The 21,571-nt window shown below is 37.2% G+C and overlaps 1 protein-coding gene across 1 annotated transcript in view; it reads right to left on the reverse strand.

The window, feature by feature from the left end:
* LOC127622257 (mannosyl-oligosaccharide 1,2-alpha-mannosidase IA-like) overlaps positions 1 to 21,571 on the reverse strand; it is a 145,570-nt gene that overhangs the window by 88,549 nt on the left and 35,450 nt on the right. The window contains exon 3 of the mRNA XM_052096292.1: positions 5,604 to 5,719. Within this exon, the coding sequence (XP_051952252.1) occupies positions 5,604 to 5,719 (116 nt within the window). The remainder of the gene's footprint in view (positions 1 to 5,603; positions 5,720 to 21,571) is intronic.

Raw genomic sequence — 21,571 nt, forward strand, 5'->3', positions numbered from 1 at the left:
CTGAGATGCTCGGAGTTCAACTGAATGTGACAAGTGCTTTTTCCTGTGTGCTCATGAGACAGCATGCAGGGAAAGACGAGGCTGAATCCAGCTTCTTACTCAACTGCTTTTTATTCAGTAAAAGGGCCTCACTGCTTCAACACAACACAACTATATCAATGGCAAATGAAATGTTAATATTTACTTGCCAGTGGCTAATAACAAAAATATTTTGGTCGCATAGTGCAAATTTACTTGCATATGAGAGTGATTTACTCGCAATGTAGAGGGCTGCTCCGTATTTCCTGAAATGCTGTAATCGTCTACGTTTCTGTTATACGATGTCACGTTTGTAGATTTGTATAATATCTTGTAACTGTTACTAATGTTTGAAATTGCATGAATGCTTGAACCAGCATTACTTTTTCACAATGCACGTGAACTGATCTGAGAGCGCCGCCATGCACATGCACACACTCAGCCTGTAAACGGCTTGTTCTGAATCACACACAAACCATATCTGTCTTTAAATCACAGCCTTTTGTGGAATAATATTCACATACACCGATTAGCCACAACATTAAAACCTGAGGTTTTATAAAAACACGAGGTCCCCCTCGTGCAACCAAAACAGAGCCAACCCACATCTCAGAATAGCATTCTGAGATGCTATACTTCTCACCACAATTGTACAGATCCGTTATTGGAGTTACCGTAGACTTTGTCATTCTCTGTTGACCTCTCACATCAAGGCACTTCTGTCCATCTGCACTGTTAAGGAATTATTTTTCTTTGTAAACTCGCGCTAGATGGACTTCTTTGAGCACCAGGTTGCGTATCGCTCATTTTTAGCATTTTTTGTGCTGCGTCTAGCTTTCTAAATGCAAAAATATGTTCTGTATGAACAGCCCTTCTGACTGAAATGACCTGATAAACCAAAATGCTGGGCTTTAAAATAATGAGCTTGCCAAACCTTATGTTTGAGCAGTGAGCAAGGATAAACTTTAATCATTAATCTCACAGTAAAATCAATGAGTAGCCAAACAGATTAGAAAGCTTTAAAACACCTTTGAACCGACGTGAAGAAGTACTTCGGCCAGAAGTTTAGACAATAAAATAATCCAGATTTACTGATAGCCTTTACTTAAACTGTTAAACATCTTTTAGCTGCTCAAAGATAACATGAAAGCAGTGGTCAAACAAAGAAGCATGACTATCCTTCCTACGGCTACGATTATTCTGCCAAGAAAGAGGATTTTGTGCATCAGAAACGGGTTGCTTAGTAACCCAGAGATGGTCTTAATATTAATATTAACTGATTCACTTCGGTTTATCTTGGACTCTTTCATTGTTGGAACTGCTTGAGGGTACAAAGAAAAACCTTGCAATTATTGCATTGGAAAAAGCATTGGACCCTATATTAAAGCATTGGACCCTATATTTATTATTGTCTCTTGCTTTAAGTCGAGGCAGTAGGATGCATGAGGTTTTTCAGATTCTTAACCACTTAACATCAGCCCCCTTTTTTTGAGCTCAGGCCTGATCTAATATTGAAAACCTTCATTAGAAATTTAGAAAAGTAATCAAATGTAATCAGTTACATTACTTTAATAAAGTAATTTAAATAATCACACTACTTATTACATTTTAAATAGGGTAACTTGTAATCTGTAACCTATTACATTTCCAAAGTAACCTTCCCAACACTGCATACAACACTGTGAGGCTATTAGCTATATTTTAAGGGATGTGACATTTTTGAGAAGAAATCAACGACAATTTGACAATCAACCAAATGAAATACTTGTAAAGGCCATGTGTTATCATTAAACAGCTGAAGGATGTCATTTAATTAAATAATATATAGTTACACTTGATGCACGCTTCAGAGGGTACGATATGTGACGCTCTGTGTCACACTTCACACAAACACACACACATACAGAAACAGATTGTACGTGATGCACATAATGCAGTGTTTTTAAGTGTATGAGCGGCTGTGAACAACTCCGGCCCTGTCCCAAATGGCACACTTGACATGGACTTGCGGTCCCGCGGCCACGAGACCGTAGGTGTTCCATTTGACATTTTAGCCCTCCAAGGGGTGCCTACAAGCACCCCTTTGCACCCTTAATGCACCCTTCGGCTGAGCCCACATCAGTGCGGGCTCCACAGCGGACTATTACCCAACAGTCCCTGCTGCTGAACCTCTCGACTAATCACAGCAGACTGGAGTTTCCAAGCTGTGAATATATGGTGGTGTGTTCTTGCTATACATTTTTCTGTGTTCTAAGCACCTGCCTGTAACCATCCATGAGTCTGAATCAAGTTTATTTGTTCTTTAAAGATTTAAAACGATGGTATTTGTTGCTTTAGTTATATGTGCCCTTTGTTTTTCAGAGGTCTTGATTAAATTATCTAATGCTTTATTGTCAGTGTGTTGCTTGAAATTATAATTAAGCAATTAATTAGTAAAACTGTATGTATATAAAAAATGTGTCATTTGATTGAAGTCTTGAAGTCTGTTCCAAATGCACACTTTTACCACTCAACTTGCTGACTAGCACCCCATTGGTCTGAACTCACTTGCGTCACCAAAGTCTGCATTTAGAGGAAGACCGCAAGGGCGGAAGGTGCCATTTGGGGCAGGGCCTCACACAAACTCCTCTGGTGCTGCTCTGAGACCTTATTAATAACTACCACACCAGAGGAACCAAAAGGTCATTAGTATTATAATTATTTATAATATTATGTATGTGCAATATCACAAAAACAAGTGTACTGAATATCAGCACACTGGGATTCAGCCGTAGCAGCCTCGTGCCACAGGTAATCAGAATTTTTTCCTTAATGTTATCATTTATACTGTGAAGATCTGTTGTGCAGCATTTTAATTGACAACGTAAATGTATTATTATATTTTATGTAATTAAAGCTTTGTGTTTTCATTTGATTAAACACTGTTTTTGATGATAACATAAAAAAATCGAATTTAAATGGAAAATGCAGAATTTGTAACAGCAAGACTTTATGCAGATCTTTTAATCAAATCATTTTCTGTGTGATTTCATCAGTAATCTGAGGCTATTTATTTGTTGCAGATGTATCGATTTTGTGTCGATCCTGAGGTACCAGGGCTGGTATCATACTGAAGCCAAAATTTTGGTATTGAAGCAACACTAATTCCAAATCTGAGGATGATGACTTTAAAGCTCACAGTTTTAGGAAACATTTTCTAAGACTGTTATGTGTTCTTTTACATTAGTTTACAAAAGGAAGGTAACCTACTCAAATGCACAAAAATACAGTCCATTCACCCTTTTGTTGATGTGCTGCTCTATTCATGTGTTTGTCTGCAGCCTGTAAGCCATTCACACCAGAGGCACATAGACCCCATTTACACCTGGTATTAAGATGTTTTTTGGGTCAGCGCTAATTACAGGTCTAAAATGTCACCTGTCAATCAACCGCTGCGCTGAAAAAAAAGAGAGTTTAAACATTGCTGATTACAAGCAGTTTTAAAAGGCTATAACCGTCCAATTAGAATATAAAAAATAAAAAAAACGGATACATACACAATCACGACAGCCTTAAGGATCTTCTTTAGTGTGTCTGATATCAACACAGATGAAAGTAGGAATACCTTTAAAGCTCATTAATACAGTAATCCAATAAAATAATGGTTAATTCTGCTTGAAATTTTGCATTTGTGCTTAGAGTAAATTTCAACCGCATCTGGAAGAAACAATGTGTTTTTTGGGAGGAGGTTTTTGCACTTTTTTTGTATTTACTGAATTTGTTGCACTTTAATATCATGCAGGAACACACTGGAATAGTGATTGATGTATGTCATCATGAAACAGAGACTCTCCCCTCCAAATTTGAACACAAGTGGTCACAGGAGATGCATTAAGGCAACCAGGTAAACACCTGATCACAGTGTCTTCTCCACTGATAGCTAGTGTGTGTTCTGGTATACTATGGCTGCCATCGCATCATCCAGGTGGATACTGTACACTGGTGGAGGTTGAAGAGATTCTACTGCTACTACGTAAAGTGCTTTGAGTGCCTAGAACAGTACTATATAAATATAAGGATTTTATATTATTATTTTTATACACAGCTCATGGTCTAATCCTCTTTTTTTGTCTAAGACACCCTATACAAATCTTTGCTGTAGCATCAAATGTCTTTCTTAAAAAAAACTATTTCATGATCTTACATGGACCAAGTTTACAAATTATGCTAGCAATAGCATTAGTGCCATGAATGCAGACTGTAAACATTACAAGTGACACATTAACTAATGGTAAACCCACTCAGAATGGTTAATGAAATGGCCAAATTATACAGAATTGTAGAACTGATAGAACATCAAAAACAAGGAAAAAATAATTTCTTTCTACTGCATCATGCATGAGTTATGCCTTAAGTGAAAAATGCCTGAAACTGAAATTTTTTATTTTCACTGCTTAAATATACAAACATTTTAAATTGCACAAATGCACTATTATTGCAGTGTTTTATTTATTTATTTTGTGCAATTCAACATGCTTTTTATACCAAAGACCATTTCCCTTTAATGCTGGTCTTAGTCCTTCTATTTTTTCTCTTGTGTGCAGCTCTGAAAATTGAATATTTCAACACTTCTCATATTATTGAAAAAGTATTTACATTTAAAAAATGTCTCTACAATCGAATTGGATGAGCCACATTCAAAGCCATTGTAAAATGGCCGATATTCTTACACAACCACCAAGTTTTTCTACATTTAGAATTTTATTCTATATAAATGCCATGCGGCACAAACCATCAATAGTAAACAACAAACAGATAATGAACTATACTACTTGGTAGAAGAATTGTTTGTGATTATTAGTATTATGAAAATGTATAAATATAGACTTATTATTTTCCATAAACTTTAATATTCAATAATGTTTAGTGTGCCAAAAACAATCATAATTGAGTTTTCCACATTCTCTCGTCCCCTAGAGGGCCTTTTAAGAAACATCCTCTTGGCATGAGCAACAGTGCTTACCACTTTCTCCAGATGTAGTCGCACACAAACTGCAGATTTGCTAGTCTAATCTAATATACGTTTTTACTACCCTGTCTTTGCAAAGCCTCCATTACATTGTGAAAAAAATCACAAAACAATCCATCCTAAAAATGCATCACAAAAAACATTTAAGATTAGACTGAAATTATCAGGGAAATAATCTTCAGCCACTCATTGTGAAAGAAAATAAGGTACTGAAGAATAGCATGGACTAGGAGACATGGAAAAACAGAGGTATTTTATAAAGCCTGGAGAGTGACATTGTTAGCCCAGATTTGAAGAGTCACTTCATGCATTAATACCAGACTCGTGAGTCAGAGCACTATTGCCTGATTAATAAGCAGTGATACTATGAGCTCCCCACCCTCCCAGAAGAGCGAGAGTAGATCCATTCTGGCAGCAATGGTGCACAATGCAGAAAAGTTCTTAAAGCCTTATCAGAAAGTAATTATTCAGATTGATTAGGTTTTTATTATTCCAGGTCCTATTTATAGCAAGGTAGCAGCTATGAGGATGAAACCATTTGGATCATTGGAGTCAAATGGCTTGAGATGGGTCTTACCATGTTAAAGTCCATGTTCCTCTCCACCCACTCGGTAGCAGCTTCAAATTCATCATACATCTCCATAATGTAGAGCGTGTCCAGCGCATCCACAATGGTGGCTCCTTTGAGACTACCTGTAGATAAATATGACAACAAACTATTTGAAAAAACTTCACATAACCACAGATCATTGTGTCAAAGAATGCATGCTAACTGCTCGGCCATGACTCCAACGCTATATCTATGTTTTAAATTCAAGGCTGTAGAGTCAAATTTGTCGCCCCTAAAAAAACAACTGATAATTATTTTAGGTTAATTTAGGCATCATTACCCAGCAAAATTCAATCAGCATGATAAAAAGAAAAATGAATGCAGCAATCTTATGAAACACTAGTTAGCATATGGTAACTGACACAGCACTTAACAAAATCAAGACGTTACTGATAGTTTTTTTTTTTTTTTCCCATTTGCAGTGATTATGAGCACGGTAGGTTGGCAACATTGCTTTTTATACTTTCATTATTGAAGTCTGGCATGACGTGCATCCCTCTTTAAGTAATGCAAAGCTGTCAACCAGCTGTGTTCCTCATTTAACAATCCTGGCTCTGTTTACTGGTGTTGAAGACACAACATGACAGAATATTTGTGAGAGGTTTGTATGCAACATCCTAAATCACACATTACAGAGCATTCACATGTTCCACGTTTTCCAAATTTGCTTAGTAGGACCCAATTAAATAACGAATAATACGCTAAATAAATAATATATTACTGCAAGAATTTAGTAGGGGTGTAAATCGCAAGTTTCATAAGATCATCATAAGGTGGCTGCACTGCCTGATAGAAATGCCTACGGAAGTGGCTGGCATTAGAGTTTTAAAATAAAGGTGCATCTTAAAAAAATATATATATACATTGATGTTTATATGTTTTATCTATGATGTCACATCATCAGTTATTTGATCGATGCATTGATCCAGAGCGATGGATCATTACACGACTAGAATTTAGAGGTTTTAAGAGGAAAGCAATAAAAAAAGGGGGAGAAAATGTAAATTTGACATATTTAGGTCCTTTCAAACAGCTAACAGTAATGTATCTTTAACTACACTCTGTCGTATGATAACCAGTCAGTAATTAGACACATATTGACAACAATTAGACTAAGTCTCAAAAACCATTAGAAAACATAACACAGTAATTGCTCTCGCCTCATTTAAAACTGGACATGATCAAGTAATGACTTGCAATCATTTTTCTATGCTATGCATATGCTATGCAAGTTTGACTCAGAAGTGTGATTCAGCTGAACCACTTAATGAAAAGAACCAGCTCAAAAATGGCAATTTGTTCACAAATCGAATCCTAGTAATCACTTTGTTCTTTATTTGTGTGAAACCAGTGAGGACAACACTATATTTAGCCAAGTTATCCGTTTAATCAGTTGTGACATATTTTTAATTAATAATATGTTTTACCACATTTAATTCAGACTGCAAATAAACACATAAAATATACACTGATCAGCCAAAACATTATGACCACCTGCCTAATATGCTGTTGGTCCTCCACATGCCCCCAAAGCAGAGCCGACCCACCGAGGCATGGACTCTTCAGGACCCCTGATACCCTGAAGATATCCTGTGGTATCTGGCCTAAAGATATTAGCAGCAGATCCTTCAAGTCCTGTAAGTTGTGAGGTGGAGCCACCGTGGAGCGAACTTGTTGGTTCAGCACATCCCACAGATGCTCAATCGGATTGAGATCTAGGGAATTTGGAAGCCATGGTAATACCTTCAACTATTCAATATGTTACTCAAGCCATTCCCAAATAATGTGTGCAGTGTGGCAGGATGCATTATCCTGCTGAAAGAGGCCACTGCCATCAGGGAATATCATTGCCATGAAGTGGTGTGCCTGGTCTGCAATGATGTTTAGGTAGGTGGTACATGTCAAATTGATGTCCACATGGCCGGACCTAGGGTTTCCCAGCAGAACATTGCCCAGAGCATCACACTCCTTCCACTGGCTTGTGGTACCATAGTGCATCGTGGTCCCATCACTTCCCCTGGTAAACGGTGCACACGTACACGGGCGTCCACATGATGTAAAAGAAATCAGGACTCATCGGACCAGGTGACCTTCTTCCACTGCTCCAAGGTCCAGTTCCGATGCTTGCGTGACCAATGAAGGCGTTTCGATGGTGGACAGGATTCATCACTGGAACCCTGAGTGGTCTGCAGCTTTGCAGCCCCATTTAAAGCTAAGTGCGATGCACTGTGTGTTGTGACACATTCCTCCTGTAAATGTTTTTAAAATTGTCTGTGACCTGTGCCAAAGTAGACCTTCTGTTGGTTCGGACCAGAAAGGATAGCCTTTGTTGCCCTCGCGCCTCGATCAGCCTTGGGTGCCCAACACAGTGTCGGTGGTTTGTGGTTTGTCACTCCTTGGAACACTGTCAGTTGGTACACCCCATAAGCCTTGCAATTTCAGAGATTCCCTGACCCAGTTGTCTGGCCATAACAATTTGGCCCATGTCAAAGTCACTCAGGTCTTTACTCCTGCCATTTCTCCTACATTCAACATGATGACTACCAGAACTGATTGTTCGCTTATCATCTAATCTATCCAGACCTTGACATGTGGGAGATGATCAGTATTATTTGCTTAAAATGTGAGTGGTCATAATGATTTGGCTCATCAGTGTTTTGCTGTAGGGCTGTAGATTCAGCATTCACATGCCTTCATTCCAAAGGCCAATGAAACAGAGAAAAATAACAAAACAGAGCAAGCAATGGAGGAAGTTACTGCAAGAGTTAGATAGCGTGAGGTTTTGGGTGGAACCAAAAGTAAAAATAGGGGGGAACTTTTTACATATTGCCATTTCCTATACATGTCTTAAACCCTTTCAAACAGAAACAACTGATTATATAAACGGATTAAATATATAAATATCAGCAAGAACACTTTCAAAGTACTGACTTCTTTTAAACAAAGTAGATTTTCCAAGAATCTGTCTGAATAAAAGAAAATTAGAAATGGCCCTCAGCTTGGTTTAAAACATGGGAGAAGCAAGAAGGACAATGCCCCCTTATTTCCTCTAATCCACAAATGGAAGATGACAGTGAAATGTCATGAGAAACAGGAAAAGGAAACAGGATGTGCTGACCAAAAAATCAAACAAAACATATAATGTGTAAAGTGGCCTCCCTTCTGCTACCTACAGCAACAGCCCCCATGCTTTCAAATCGCCCTTTCCTAAAATTTGCAGTTTTATGGTTTGAAATGGTCTTTTCAACAACCCTGCTCTCTAAATCAAATCAGACGTTTAAGTTACTGTAGGCTACACTATTTGTGGCAAGCTATAATAAAATACTGGAGAGAAAAGACAGGCTTTAGATTGTGGGTATTAATATGGCTGACGTGTGTATTTTGAAGACATTCATCAGATCATAGCAGACTGGGATTTGTAAATGAGCTTGCTTGAGTGCAACCATGAGTGAAAGTGTTTAAATGACAGATAACACTTGCAAGAATTCATGCCAGGTTAAGGAGAAGTATAATAAATGATTGTAAACCAAGTTTCCTGTGAGACTAGAGACTTCATTGGCATTATATTCATGTTGTTTTGCCAGAGGGAAACTGGCCCCCACAGGGAGCCTGATTTCTCCCAAGGGTATGTTTCTACATTAACCAACATCTTATGGTGCTTTGTGTTTGATAACACAGTTGCCTTCAGCTTGCTCACAGGGGTTCTAAATACAATTATTAATTTAATTTTTACACACAATTTACAATCATATTTAATCAAAATACTCAATGATCACTCTAAGAATTTATAGATATTACAGTTTAATTTTTCTTATTTTTTGTTAATGCATGATTTCCTGTAATTTCTTAGAAAAAATGTGTGTTGTGAATAGGGCTGGGCGATAAAACGATATCGATATATATCACATTAAAGAAAATCCACGATAAGCTTTTGAGGAATTTTTCTATATTTACTGCGTGTTCCTAAAACACAAGCAGTTCGGCTTTCTCAGGCTGCGTTTCCACTGGGGCGGACAAAATCCGCTCAAAGGTGCTCACAGCGCTAGGAGAGAGCTTGCTCCGCACCACTGCCAATTCTATGATCCACCTTGCGAGCATGACACTCGGCTTTCATAGGAATGAATTGAAAACACTCTCAGCTTCGCTCAAAATGCGCCAGTGGTAACGTAGGGTCAGACTGGATAAACTTGCTAATGCTAGCTGCCTTGCTAACAATTAGGTTACGTCGGACACCGGATTGATTCCATCCGCACCGCAAGACTTAATGACAACGGTTGTGCCCTCTCATCGTCTCTAGTGAAGAGCGCGACAGAACAACAGTGATGTGGACAACAGCTCTGATCTTTCTGCGCTGTAATCTTGAATATTGTTCTCTGACACCAAACATGCCTCTTTTCCCTGAATGTGTGTAGACATGAAGCGCCGCATGAGTTAACATGGTTTCAAAGCACCTTTTAGACCAAAAAATTGTTCCCTTCTAAATGTATCTTCATTAATCAGCATGTTACGAGCCTATATAATAAACAAATCGATTTCTGTTCTAATTTTGTGAAAATTAATTAGATGTCTGGAATGGATAGTTGGTAGCCTAGTCTCTCACTTTAAAGAAAATATACAAATGTTTTTTTAATGTTTAAAAAACGTTTTCTAAATTTTCTCTCAGGACACCCCTGAACCCACATTCAGCATCATTCCACAGTCACAGTCAAAGGCTTCTATGCCCCATACTTGGGTATCTGAATCTAAAGAAATATAAAAAATATTTCATTTTAATGTAAAAAATATTACAACAAATACTGGACTGCTGTCACAATGCTTCAGAACAAACAGATGATCTTTTAACATTCATTTTCAATTGATAAACGGTAAAAGACGGTAAAATTGGTAAAAGATCCCGCAGACCCCACTGCTTTGGCCGCATCTGGACCCCCTGTGCAGTTATGTAGAGACTATTTTGACGGTTTAGAATACATTTTTTCTTCTTTTCTTCTGTCAACTTTGAAATAAAAAAAAGAAAGCGCAATGTGTAAATGTATATCCTAATAAATATCAATATCGTAATAGTTTTTTACATGCAGTGACGAAAAAGTGAGTGGTGCTTCCCCATGCAAAACTCCTCGCTAATATGCTTGGGAGATGTGGGTGGTTTCCAGGGTGTTGCTATGCAGATGTTAAGGTGATCTGAGCATATTTGAGAGCTTTTGCTCTTTGCTATGCAGTAGCAAATAGCCACTTTTGCACATGAAACCCATTAAATTGCAGTTAAAATGCCAGTTTGCCTTTTCTGGTAAAACTGCTATTCACAATCTATTCGCATTCAGTTTTTTCCACTTCTTTGTGATGGTCTTGTTTTTTTTTTGTTTCTTTTGAAGATGTAATGCTGTTAAAGATCAGGAGATGAAGGTAAAAACAACAATAATGGATGTGCAAGTCAAAAGCGAGTGTGTAAGGAGGACAAGAGATACCTGCATTTCTATAACTAGAGTCTGAAGGAATATTAAGACATCTTTATGGGTTTAAGAGAATGTCCAGTTTCTAACAACAGTCGTTGCACGCATGCACCAACAGCCTGTATGCACATGCAGTTATATGGAGCATACTTTGGCAGGCTTATGTTCGACTGTACACAGACACTGAGCATTTTGGTCAAAATGTACTGTAAGTATACCTAGGGCTTTGTTGTTCCTGTAAACTGTGAACAAACTTCTTCATCCGCTCGAATAAAGAGTTGCGCTTTAGTTTCTCTATATGTCCAGTTTCACATCATTTTTTTGGCTCCCGAGTCACAGTCTTTAAAAGGTGGCGAGTAATTACAACATCTCCGATCAGAACTTTGCAATTGGCCTAAAGTAGACTTCTTATGTAAGTGTGCCATGACCTTCTATGTGCTCAATCCATTAATCTTACAGCTTTGTTCACACAAAACATCAAAACTAAACCTTCCAAAAAAAAATTCTTTTCATTCTGGAAAATTGCTAATTTTACCAGTTAAGTTACCAGTATCACACAAATGGTCCTGTTCACATGAGTTAATTTTGTTAATTTTCCAGAAAAGGCTATATGTGTAAACACCGAATGTGTTCTGGCTGCTAGGAGGCTGATAAGGTGTTTCTTTGTGGTTGCTAGGTCGTTGCTACTGGCCCACGTCAAAAAAGCCCACCTGTAAGTCTCTTTGATATTCTGGCCCCAAGATATGGCCTGTGTTCTAATTTTAATGCAAGTCTAAAAGATATTTTTCCACCTATTGTATTGTCTACCAGTCAAAAAGTCTAAATATTTGATTGCTTAGAAAAGAAACAGCACAACTCACCTCAACAAACCACATGATTTTAGGTATCTTTCATGTCCATAGCACAAACAGGACAGGAATACCTAATAATTAGGGTTAGGTGTTCTGAAAAACTCCTAAAGTGATAAACAGGACATATTACATAAAGGCTCAATTTTCACTGTGCCAAATCATTCCTACCATTTAGTGATGCTAAATGTTATCAGGACAGGCATTAGAGTCAGCATGGCTATGAATGCATGAGTGTATAATTACAGTATCCAATAAAGCTCAAATACAGGTCAAGAAAACAGTAGTAATCACGACGTCCTTTTAAAGCAAAGAAGTTTTGACCAAATTGAAAGTAGAGGCAAACACTAAGCTGATCAGTGCACAGAAAATGCAAATAAAAATATTTTTTCTTAGGGCACAAACCTGCACTGGTAGTAAAGAGACAGCATATTTGTGCTTTGCTGGCTTTTAACAGGCCCCTGAGGAGTCAAAGCCCCGTGAGGAAGTGTGAGAAGGTCATAAATCACTCCAGAATGCAGCGTACTGACACAGCCCTGGGTTAGACATTTATTTCCCAAAGCTTTGCCCCACATGACTGATTTTACGCTCTTGAATGCTGACCTAAACTGGGAGTGCACATACAATTTATCCACAGGGGTCTACACTGCTCATGCTTAGGAGAGACTCTTGGGCACTATACACATGTCTTATCAATTCCAATGACACTGGTAAATTGTAAACCGGCACTCGATGACCCGAGATAAAGCCACCAATGGCCATGAATCTTTGCTGTGCCCATGAGAGCATGCCGTGACCACAAGTGAGGGAAAAGGGGATAACAGTCTATTTCACATCTGCTTGGTTTTTCAACAGAGACTTGCAGATCAAAGATGATAACTGTCCAACATCGAAAGTACAATCATCTATCGAACTGTGTTCCATCCCAGTGCGTGTCATGGATTAATCAATACACTCCCCGATACCAACAACTGGCCATTTGAAAACATTGTTTGAAACAGCATTTTGGGGCAAAACACAAACAAAAAACGAGCACTGTCTACTGGTAACATCACATGTGGAGCTCATCTCAGCATGGCCCTTGTGACAGATGGTTGCTCATTTCTTGGCTCTTAAAGAAAGCCAATACCATAAGAGAACCTTCTGGAATTGTATTATCAACATGAAAGTTGACCTCCAGAGCTATTTGGCAGGGAAGTGACATTAGCACTCTCCGCAAGGTGTTTTTTTTTTTATGTCATGTGGCTTACTTTTGTATTTTAATGTTTATGAAATGGGCTCCTATTCACTTCTATTGTAAGTGTCTTACTGTGACTTTTAATGCTGTTGATTGCGCTCAACATTTATTGAAACCAGAATATTCACTTAGGAAAAATATAACAAAACTTTGTGTGTTTAACTACATACTAGGGCTGCACACTATTCTGGTACAAAAAAAGTTACAGATCCAAAGAATTTAACACAGTACCTGTAACAGATATGGTATGTTTCAAGTTTGTGACTCAGTTCAGCAAGTCAATTAATCATCGCTAAGTAAATCACTCAAACCTGCTTATTGTATTTCTATGTTGATAACTTAATTCATGAATTTCTACAACCAAATTATTGCAAAGGACCAGCTAAAAAAAGTGATTTGATTGTGAATCTGACATCTCTGGTTGTGGCAGTTGTTTGTTATTGCAAGCAACCAGTGAGGGGATGAAATAGGAGCTGGGTTGTCTATTTAGGCTATTTTCTATTTATTTTTTTGCCACTTCAAGTCTCATCACATTCAATTCAGACTGCAAATTCACAACTCACAGCTAAAATAAACCAACTGTTTTGCCTTAGTGTTATAGATTGAGCAGCAAGGAAGTGCTGCGACTGAATAGCACTTCAGGAAACGCTGGTAAAATAGAAGCCTCATGTGACACTGTTGTAATGAGAAGAATATATAAATGGGTTTACCAGTAACTCTTTTGATTGACACAATCTCTCTCTAATCTGTGCTTCCAAAGCAAAATGCATCTCTCCAAAATAGATTAGGCTGGTGAATGCAGCTTAAGCATGAAGAGCTGTCTTGCTCAGCAAGAAGCTGCTTGTAAGCACATCTTCAAGCAGCAGGAACTCCCAGAGCCCGCTGTGAAGCTGGATGATTCGCTTCAGCCAGCACAAACAAAAACGTAGTATACCGATGTCCATCAAAAGCAGGCCATGAGGCTGCCATAGTGGTTGTGGAAAAAATCAGGCCAAGTCTTTAGCTTGGCACTGTTAAAAGGCTAAACGCATAAACACTAGTGCAAAAAAGTCTGCTGCATCCTAAATCAAACAATTTAGTTCCAAAGATGCATGGATTTGTGTTTGCCAGCAGGCAGCCAACTGGCACAAGGAAAACACACACCCAAACACTGAATTCATTAACATTAAAATGTATGAATAGGGAAAAACTCGCAATAACTATCTTATCAAATATCTAGGGATTTTTTTCCCCCATATTGCACATCCCTAGTATGCATCACTTTAATTTTTCTTGTATGGTGCTTTTTAGATGTTTTTTTAAGTTTGACAGCACTAGTCTTCCTTCACTTTCATTAAAGGTAAAAAGAGTGGCCAGGTTATTCTTCTAAAACTCACTTTCAGTGTTGCATGGTAGCAAGAAAGTCATACAGGTATCAGTGGTGTAGTCAGGGCAATATGCACATATACATCATACGCTTACTTTTTTCCCCAGGGCTGTTTGTGTATAACGACTTCGAAGGATGAATATTTGCATATACCCTCAGTATACCAACTTGTTTTGCTACTTCAGCCAAGTCCAAAATGTACTGTTCTGTATCCCTTTAACTGTATTGGATACTGTTTTGAGAAACTGACAATTTCTATGTTGTAATTTGTGCATTATCACCTGAATTCTACCATTTCCCTGTGTCATCGCCATCATCAACTGAGGGAAGACGAGTAGAGAGACACTCTCAACCTGAAGCAGTATCGGGTAACACTAATGAAAGACAATATATGTGTCTAACCGGCTTGTATAATATGAAATCTTCCAAGATGCATACGGGATTCAGATTTACCGTCACACACCCAAACTGTTGAGAATGTTTTACGAATCTAGAGAAATGGACATGAAATACAGACACCTTTCACGTTGTACCGAATGGCTGCTGCTGGCATAGGCAATGACGACGACAATGAAGTGAGAACCCAAGTGCAATTTATTAAATAAACGTGAAATCCAAAACCCTTACTATAAATGTGAACTAAACCAGACATGAACATGACTTGACTAAAACATGGCTTGACATAAACGTGGCTAAACATAAACGGCTACACTCACATACAATACTTGACAATGGACAATGGCAAACATGAGGCTTAAACACATATGGGAGAACAAGACAAACAAGTTAACCAATGAAAAGACAGAAGTGATCACAAGATAATTAAACAATAATCCAATAAACACACAAGACACATGAACATGGAGGGAAACAGGAATCATGTGACTAAGGAACACACGACATGAACAGGAACTAAACTTTTCAAAATAAAAAGACATGAAATACATGCACATGCATTAAACATTACACAAGTGAGTTGAGTGAGATATCAGCTGTTGTTTTACACAGACGCCACAGACGAATGGGCAAAAAAAGATCCGAAAACATGACATCTTTTGTCATGTTTTCTGTCAGAAGCAGGAGAATTGTGTCAAAAATATAGCATTCGATTGTGATGTTAGAACACCAGTAAACGCATCTCATTTTACTGCATATGTCAGTGCTTGTTCTGGAAGAGTAAGCGTAGTTGGGGGCATTCACATTGAACGCGTGCAACGTCTCGCACAAGAGCGCTGTATATAAACTGTGTGTACAGAGATGCATTACCGCTGCTCCCCATATGCAGATTACGCATAGGGCACCCACCCCCAAACACTCCACAGACTGCCATTCCTCGAAACACTCATCATCAGAAGATCGCCTTGCGCATTTGATTGGTGTCTTCCCACAATATGGCGACCACGCTTGTCGTGACGTCATCGGAATACTATCTATTGGTGAAGTTAAACCTCAATGATGATAGAATTTTCATTTCTGTGTAAACTATTCTTTTAAGATCGCTTAAAAATAGTCTGCTTCATAAAAAAGACTGAATGGTTATACACTGATTGATTTAAATCAAAATTCCCAGCACCAACGTCAGCCACATTTTATTCTGCTTCTGGCCCACGCCCCAAACATGCTTCTCAGTGTACAACTTCTGTTGGGTCATTAATACAAGGGCAGCTATATACTGACAGAACACCACGGTTCAGCAGCCAGTGTACTAAATGAGCACACAAGGGCATAAAGCTGGACTGACATCCTACTTATCTATGCTGTTCTGCACTTTCAAAAGCTTGCGAATTTTTTAAAATCACACGGCTCATGCTATGGACCAATATAGAACACTTTCATTCACCAGTGAAACAGTTTCTTCTAAATCACATTCAGACTGGTGGATATTATTGGGGGAAATGGAACAGAAAAGGAGATAACCCTTTTTCCATGTGTGTTTTTTTAGAGGAAGTGGTCATGAGTGAGAACTATGGACGTGCAGGAGCAGCAGACTCTTTATACCTATATAGGTATATGTACCTGTGGAACTTCATTGGCCAAGGCTTTGTCTCAGTCCTTAGTGATTAATTATACATAAATCCAATCGCTGAAAAGAAATCCCACATTAAATCGTTTCATCTTACTTTGCTGGAATAGTGACTGGCACATGGAACAGCATGGCCAGTATTGAGTTAGAATAAATCTCCTTGATGTGAGATACTGTAAGCATCTCTATTCAGGTCATTCTTTAATCTCAACATTCTCTCAGAACAAAACTTATAAAGTTATATATTATAAAATCTTTTTCAGAAGGCCACAGCATTAAAGTATAATCTAATTATTTAACATCCATTAAAAATTAACAACTACTGTATATTCTATACACTTTGCTATTCTACTTGCTCCTATTCTAGAGCACAATACAGATTCAACTCTTTTAAAGAGTCCCAGAGTGTGTGCGAAAAATTCTCACACACTCTAATCTACAGATTCTGAGGGCTTAATGATTTTTTTACGGTTGGTTAAACTTAATTCATCAAAAAAGTGCAGTATACGGCACAAGATTTAATGCACTTAATGCCACTAAGGTCAAACATTCAGCAAAAAGACCTGCAAATGTCAAAGAAAATGAACATAAGACCACCTCTATGCAGCATGGCACACAGACTACATTTTATAAAGCACATGGCAACAATCTCATACGTCCGGAACACACTAGCAGGCATAATGTCCTGACTAAGCACTTCCATATGGTTTATAATTTGCTTCCTTAAGCAACTGGGGGAAAAAGGGCCGCAGTCTGGTCTTACTTTATGGGCTAAAGCCATTTGGGTTGTGAAGTGGCTGTTTAAAACCGCCTTGGTTATCATGACTTCCAGTAAGGTTTACATAGTGTCTACAGCAACCAATGTTGTGATGTGTGGCTCTGCAACATAGAAGCGTAGAAGCTGTATGTCATCTCAAAATGTTCACTAAGATGGCTCAATCACCTCTAAGCTCAAAGCTACAGTAAAATATGAATAACCATTTAACTTTATTTTCAGCGAAAATCCATTGTATAATATTGTATAATAATTAAAGCAACTAAATAATTATTACAATGTATTTATTTATTTATAATTAATTACTTATGACATAATTCTAATTATGTCATAATTAATTATTATTAATCACTACAAAAGAAAACATATATATATATATATATATATATATATATATATAGTAGACGAGACCAGAAAAATCACAAGCTGGCTTTGATGAAACATTCAAAAGTATACGGCCAGCAAGCCGGCAGTTGACCATCACTGCACTACCCAATCAAAAACTGCCGATTTTGTGCTTCAAAAGAAATATTTTACGATCCCTAAATTTTATCTATTGCCCCAAATATTGTGTGCACAGTGTGAACCCGGCTAAAGGAAATGTTTTTAGAAGGACAAGGAAAAGTGGCTGGAGTAACTCCGCAGTGCATCAAAAATAGAAATGGGGCATCAATCAACTGAAGGCCCATTGGGACGTGCTGCAATGGATGTGTCCAGTGTAGACAGCTTTATAAGGGAATGATTTACTCCTGTCTAATGTAATACTGCATGTCGGCGTGTGTTCCAACCAGTCGGTATCAACAGCTCACATCTCATTGAGGAACCAGACCTCAATATAGACGCATAAAACAGCCTTTACGGCTGCCTGGTCAGGTACAAAAACCTCACCAGCAGGTTCCAGAGCATCTTTTATTTAGAGCCAGAGTACCATTAATCCAACCTCTAAATTAATAATGCCAAACCCTACCTGACAAAATGTAGCCTTGTCTCAGCATGTGTTCAGTTTTCTATGATGTGGCCATGCACCCCATGGGGCCAACTTTACTATTTGAGAAAATGACGAGCACTCAAAATTGCCTTGCAATGCACAGCCCTAAAAATGGTCTGGAGTTAAAAGTGTGCACGAGAGCCGTCTATGTGTTTTGCAATGTGTGTATGTGTATAAGGTTGTATCACAGAAGAAAGGATATGAATATAATGATGTAATGTACTTCACACCCCTTACCAGGTCCTCATTCTGATAGTGTGTGGGCCAAATAAATTAAGACTGTATATTCTATTGGCACTTCCCAAGCTAAATTATGGAAGTTAATCAAATCTGCACTATAAATCCCAGGCCTGCCCTCCAGCTTATTGCCGGTTGACTATGTGGAGTTTACAACACAACAGCAAGATCGGAGCAATCTTTCAAAACACAATGTATCATTCTTGACCTTTGACCCAAGCTTTAATATGAGGGTGGTGAAGTACAAAGTATCTGCGACTTACAAGATTTATTGGACTCCAGTGAGAAGACATTGGTTTGGAAATTGTCTTTACATTGACGTAAAGAAATTGAACATTGCAGGCAAGAAGCTTTATTTATTGAGCAAAACGGATTTTCAATGCCACGTAATATCAGATTATCAATAGCAAGTAAAGCAAAAGCTCTTGCTATAAGCCATTACATTTCATCAAATTTTTGTTTCAATGTCTCGTGTATTCAATATTATAGGCCATAAAAAAAAAAAATGGCATAATTTAAACATAAGGCATCATATATTGCCACTGTTTACATCACGGCTGGCTGAAGCATGTACAGTATTTTCAAACCATGGATAGCTTCACCGCAGTCGCTGTAAATCACCATAATTAGAGATGCACCAACTGTGAAATTCTGGGCCGATATTGATACCGATGTTTAAAATAACAATTTGGCTGAATTTATTTATTTTTTTTTGGTTATTTAATCCCCCTTTTGTGCCAGTGAAACAAAGAAATCTTCATTATAAAAAAGAAATGAGCTGTTTTTAAGTCTTTCAGCCCTGCATCACACTATCTTTGAATGAGCACAAATTCAGTCATACAAATGTATGAAAAAACATTCAATATAACCTTCTTTCAAATGACAAAGATTCTTTCCTTTTGTGAAAAATATATTTTCCAAGAGCCTTTTTAGCCTGCTATACATCTGCCTACTCAATGAGAAGAATATTTCAGTACATAGCCCAACAAAAAATATTTTTTTGAAACATAAATGTAATTAAATTTACATGTAGAAGTGATTATTAAAGAAATAAAATATAAAATAAAACATAAATAATTAATAAATACAAAAATAAATAGGGCTATCTTTCAGCTTTTGTGTTTTTCGTACAGAATACAAAGTTCTTGTGTTTCCATTAAGCACAAACTTACAGTACACACGCCATTACACACCCGAGACACGACACAAGCATGTCTGACGCAGGTCGTACGGTCTTTACCTAACAAATATTTAATTACCAACAAGGTTAAAGAGGTGTCCTTCAAACTGTTACACTGTTTTTACCCAGTCAATCTTTATTTAAGAAACATGCTCCCTGAAATAGATCCACTTTGCTCCTTCTGTAATGCTGTAGATTAATCTGCCCCTCACATTTTTTGGGAATGTGTCCACGCTGTAGTATTTAGGAGAACATTTTGTTTGTTTGTACGTACCTCTATTTTAACTAGTTTTTCTTTGCTTTATAAAGATGTTTTATTTGGTTTTCAGAGTTTTGATAACTTAAGTTAATATTTTCTGATTAATCTGTTTATTTTTCTTGCCAAGTTTTTTATACATAAGTATAAATGTATGTCTATAAAGCCCTTATTTGCACTTTTTTGTAAAGACTTGAAATATTATTTAAATACTCTTTGTACCTCCAACAACTCCAAAGCATTGAAAACCATTACACTATGTAATGAATATAATGTCTTGGCATTATTGTAAAAACAGGTCTGACGCAGGTGTACATTGACGGGTCCTTAAACAAGCCCTCATAATAAATCTCCAACTGATTGACAAATTCACTTGTGAAATGGATTGCTGTGAACTGTATGCCAATGATTGACTTATGATCAATAATATGATAGTAAACAATACATTGTATTCTAAAGCCGAGTTCAATGATGAACTCTTCTGCCACAAGAATGTAATGCATTGTAATAATCTGAATATTTTTTTATTTTATATATATATATATATATATAATTTTTTAATATTTAAAGATAACTATGTATAATTATTTCATCATTATTTATTGAATTATTGTTATATGAGGGGCTTTCTCAGCAAATATTTGTATATACGATTAATCGCAATTAATTAAATGGGACACCATGAAATTAATTTGATTAAAAATTGTAATCGATTGACAGCCCTAATTACAACGTGATGGCTCACAACTTATTGAATCATAATATATGTCACTGTGCATTTCTTATGATGAAGAAAATTGTCAATATGCAGCTTTACTAATAAGAGAGAATTTGTTTTTTGTGAGTTAAAGATGAATTGAAGTGAACAGAAAAGTGAGAAAGGCAGTCTTCGCCCCATTATACACTAGGGCTGTCAAAATTGCTCAAAAATGACATTCGAATATTCCCTCTAAAAAAAACACATATATTCGAACTATTCGAATATCTGGTTGCGCATTTGGTCAATGACGCGCATTACGTCAATAACAGGACAAATTAATACAAAGAGACATAACTATTTGTATAGGTAGTTTATTTAAGTTTAAACATATTTGACAACGTATTACCTACACAAAAACAAGTAAATCAACTAATGGCCAAGACCTCACTCTCGCACGCGCACGAGGCACTCTTTCTCTCTCTCGCCCTCACGCTCTCTGCGCATAACGGTTTAAAAGAACAACAACAATAAACAAATGTTGAGTGCTGATCAAGAGTTTTGTGCAAGCAATATAAGGTCGCGACTCTTGTCCCAAATATAGCAGGCTTCATTCAGTGATTAAAACAAATTATTAACATTAATTGAAGTTTTACAGTATATAGAACCGTAACATGACGAAATACATTTTTTATTAGTTTTTGTTTTGGCATGTTTTCCAATATAAATATCCAAACCACCTTTAAAACAACGTAAATGTTCTTTAGCAGCTATAATGCAGAATAATTTTTTTTATCTTAGAATGTTGAATATAATATAAAAAATACAAATATTTTAAAATATCTGAAAATCCTTTTAAATAAGATGCATTCACCTGC

This window comes from Xyrauchen texanus, chromosome 28, assembly GCF_025860055.1.
Source record: "Xyrauchen texanus isolate HMW12.3.18 chromosome 28, RBS_HiC_50CHRs, whole genome shotgun sequence".
NCBI classification, from domain to species: Eukaryota; Metazoa; Chordata; class Actinopteri; order Cypriniformes; family Catostomidae; genus Xyrauchen; species Xyrauchen texanus.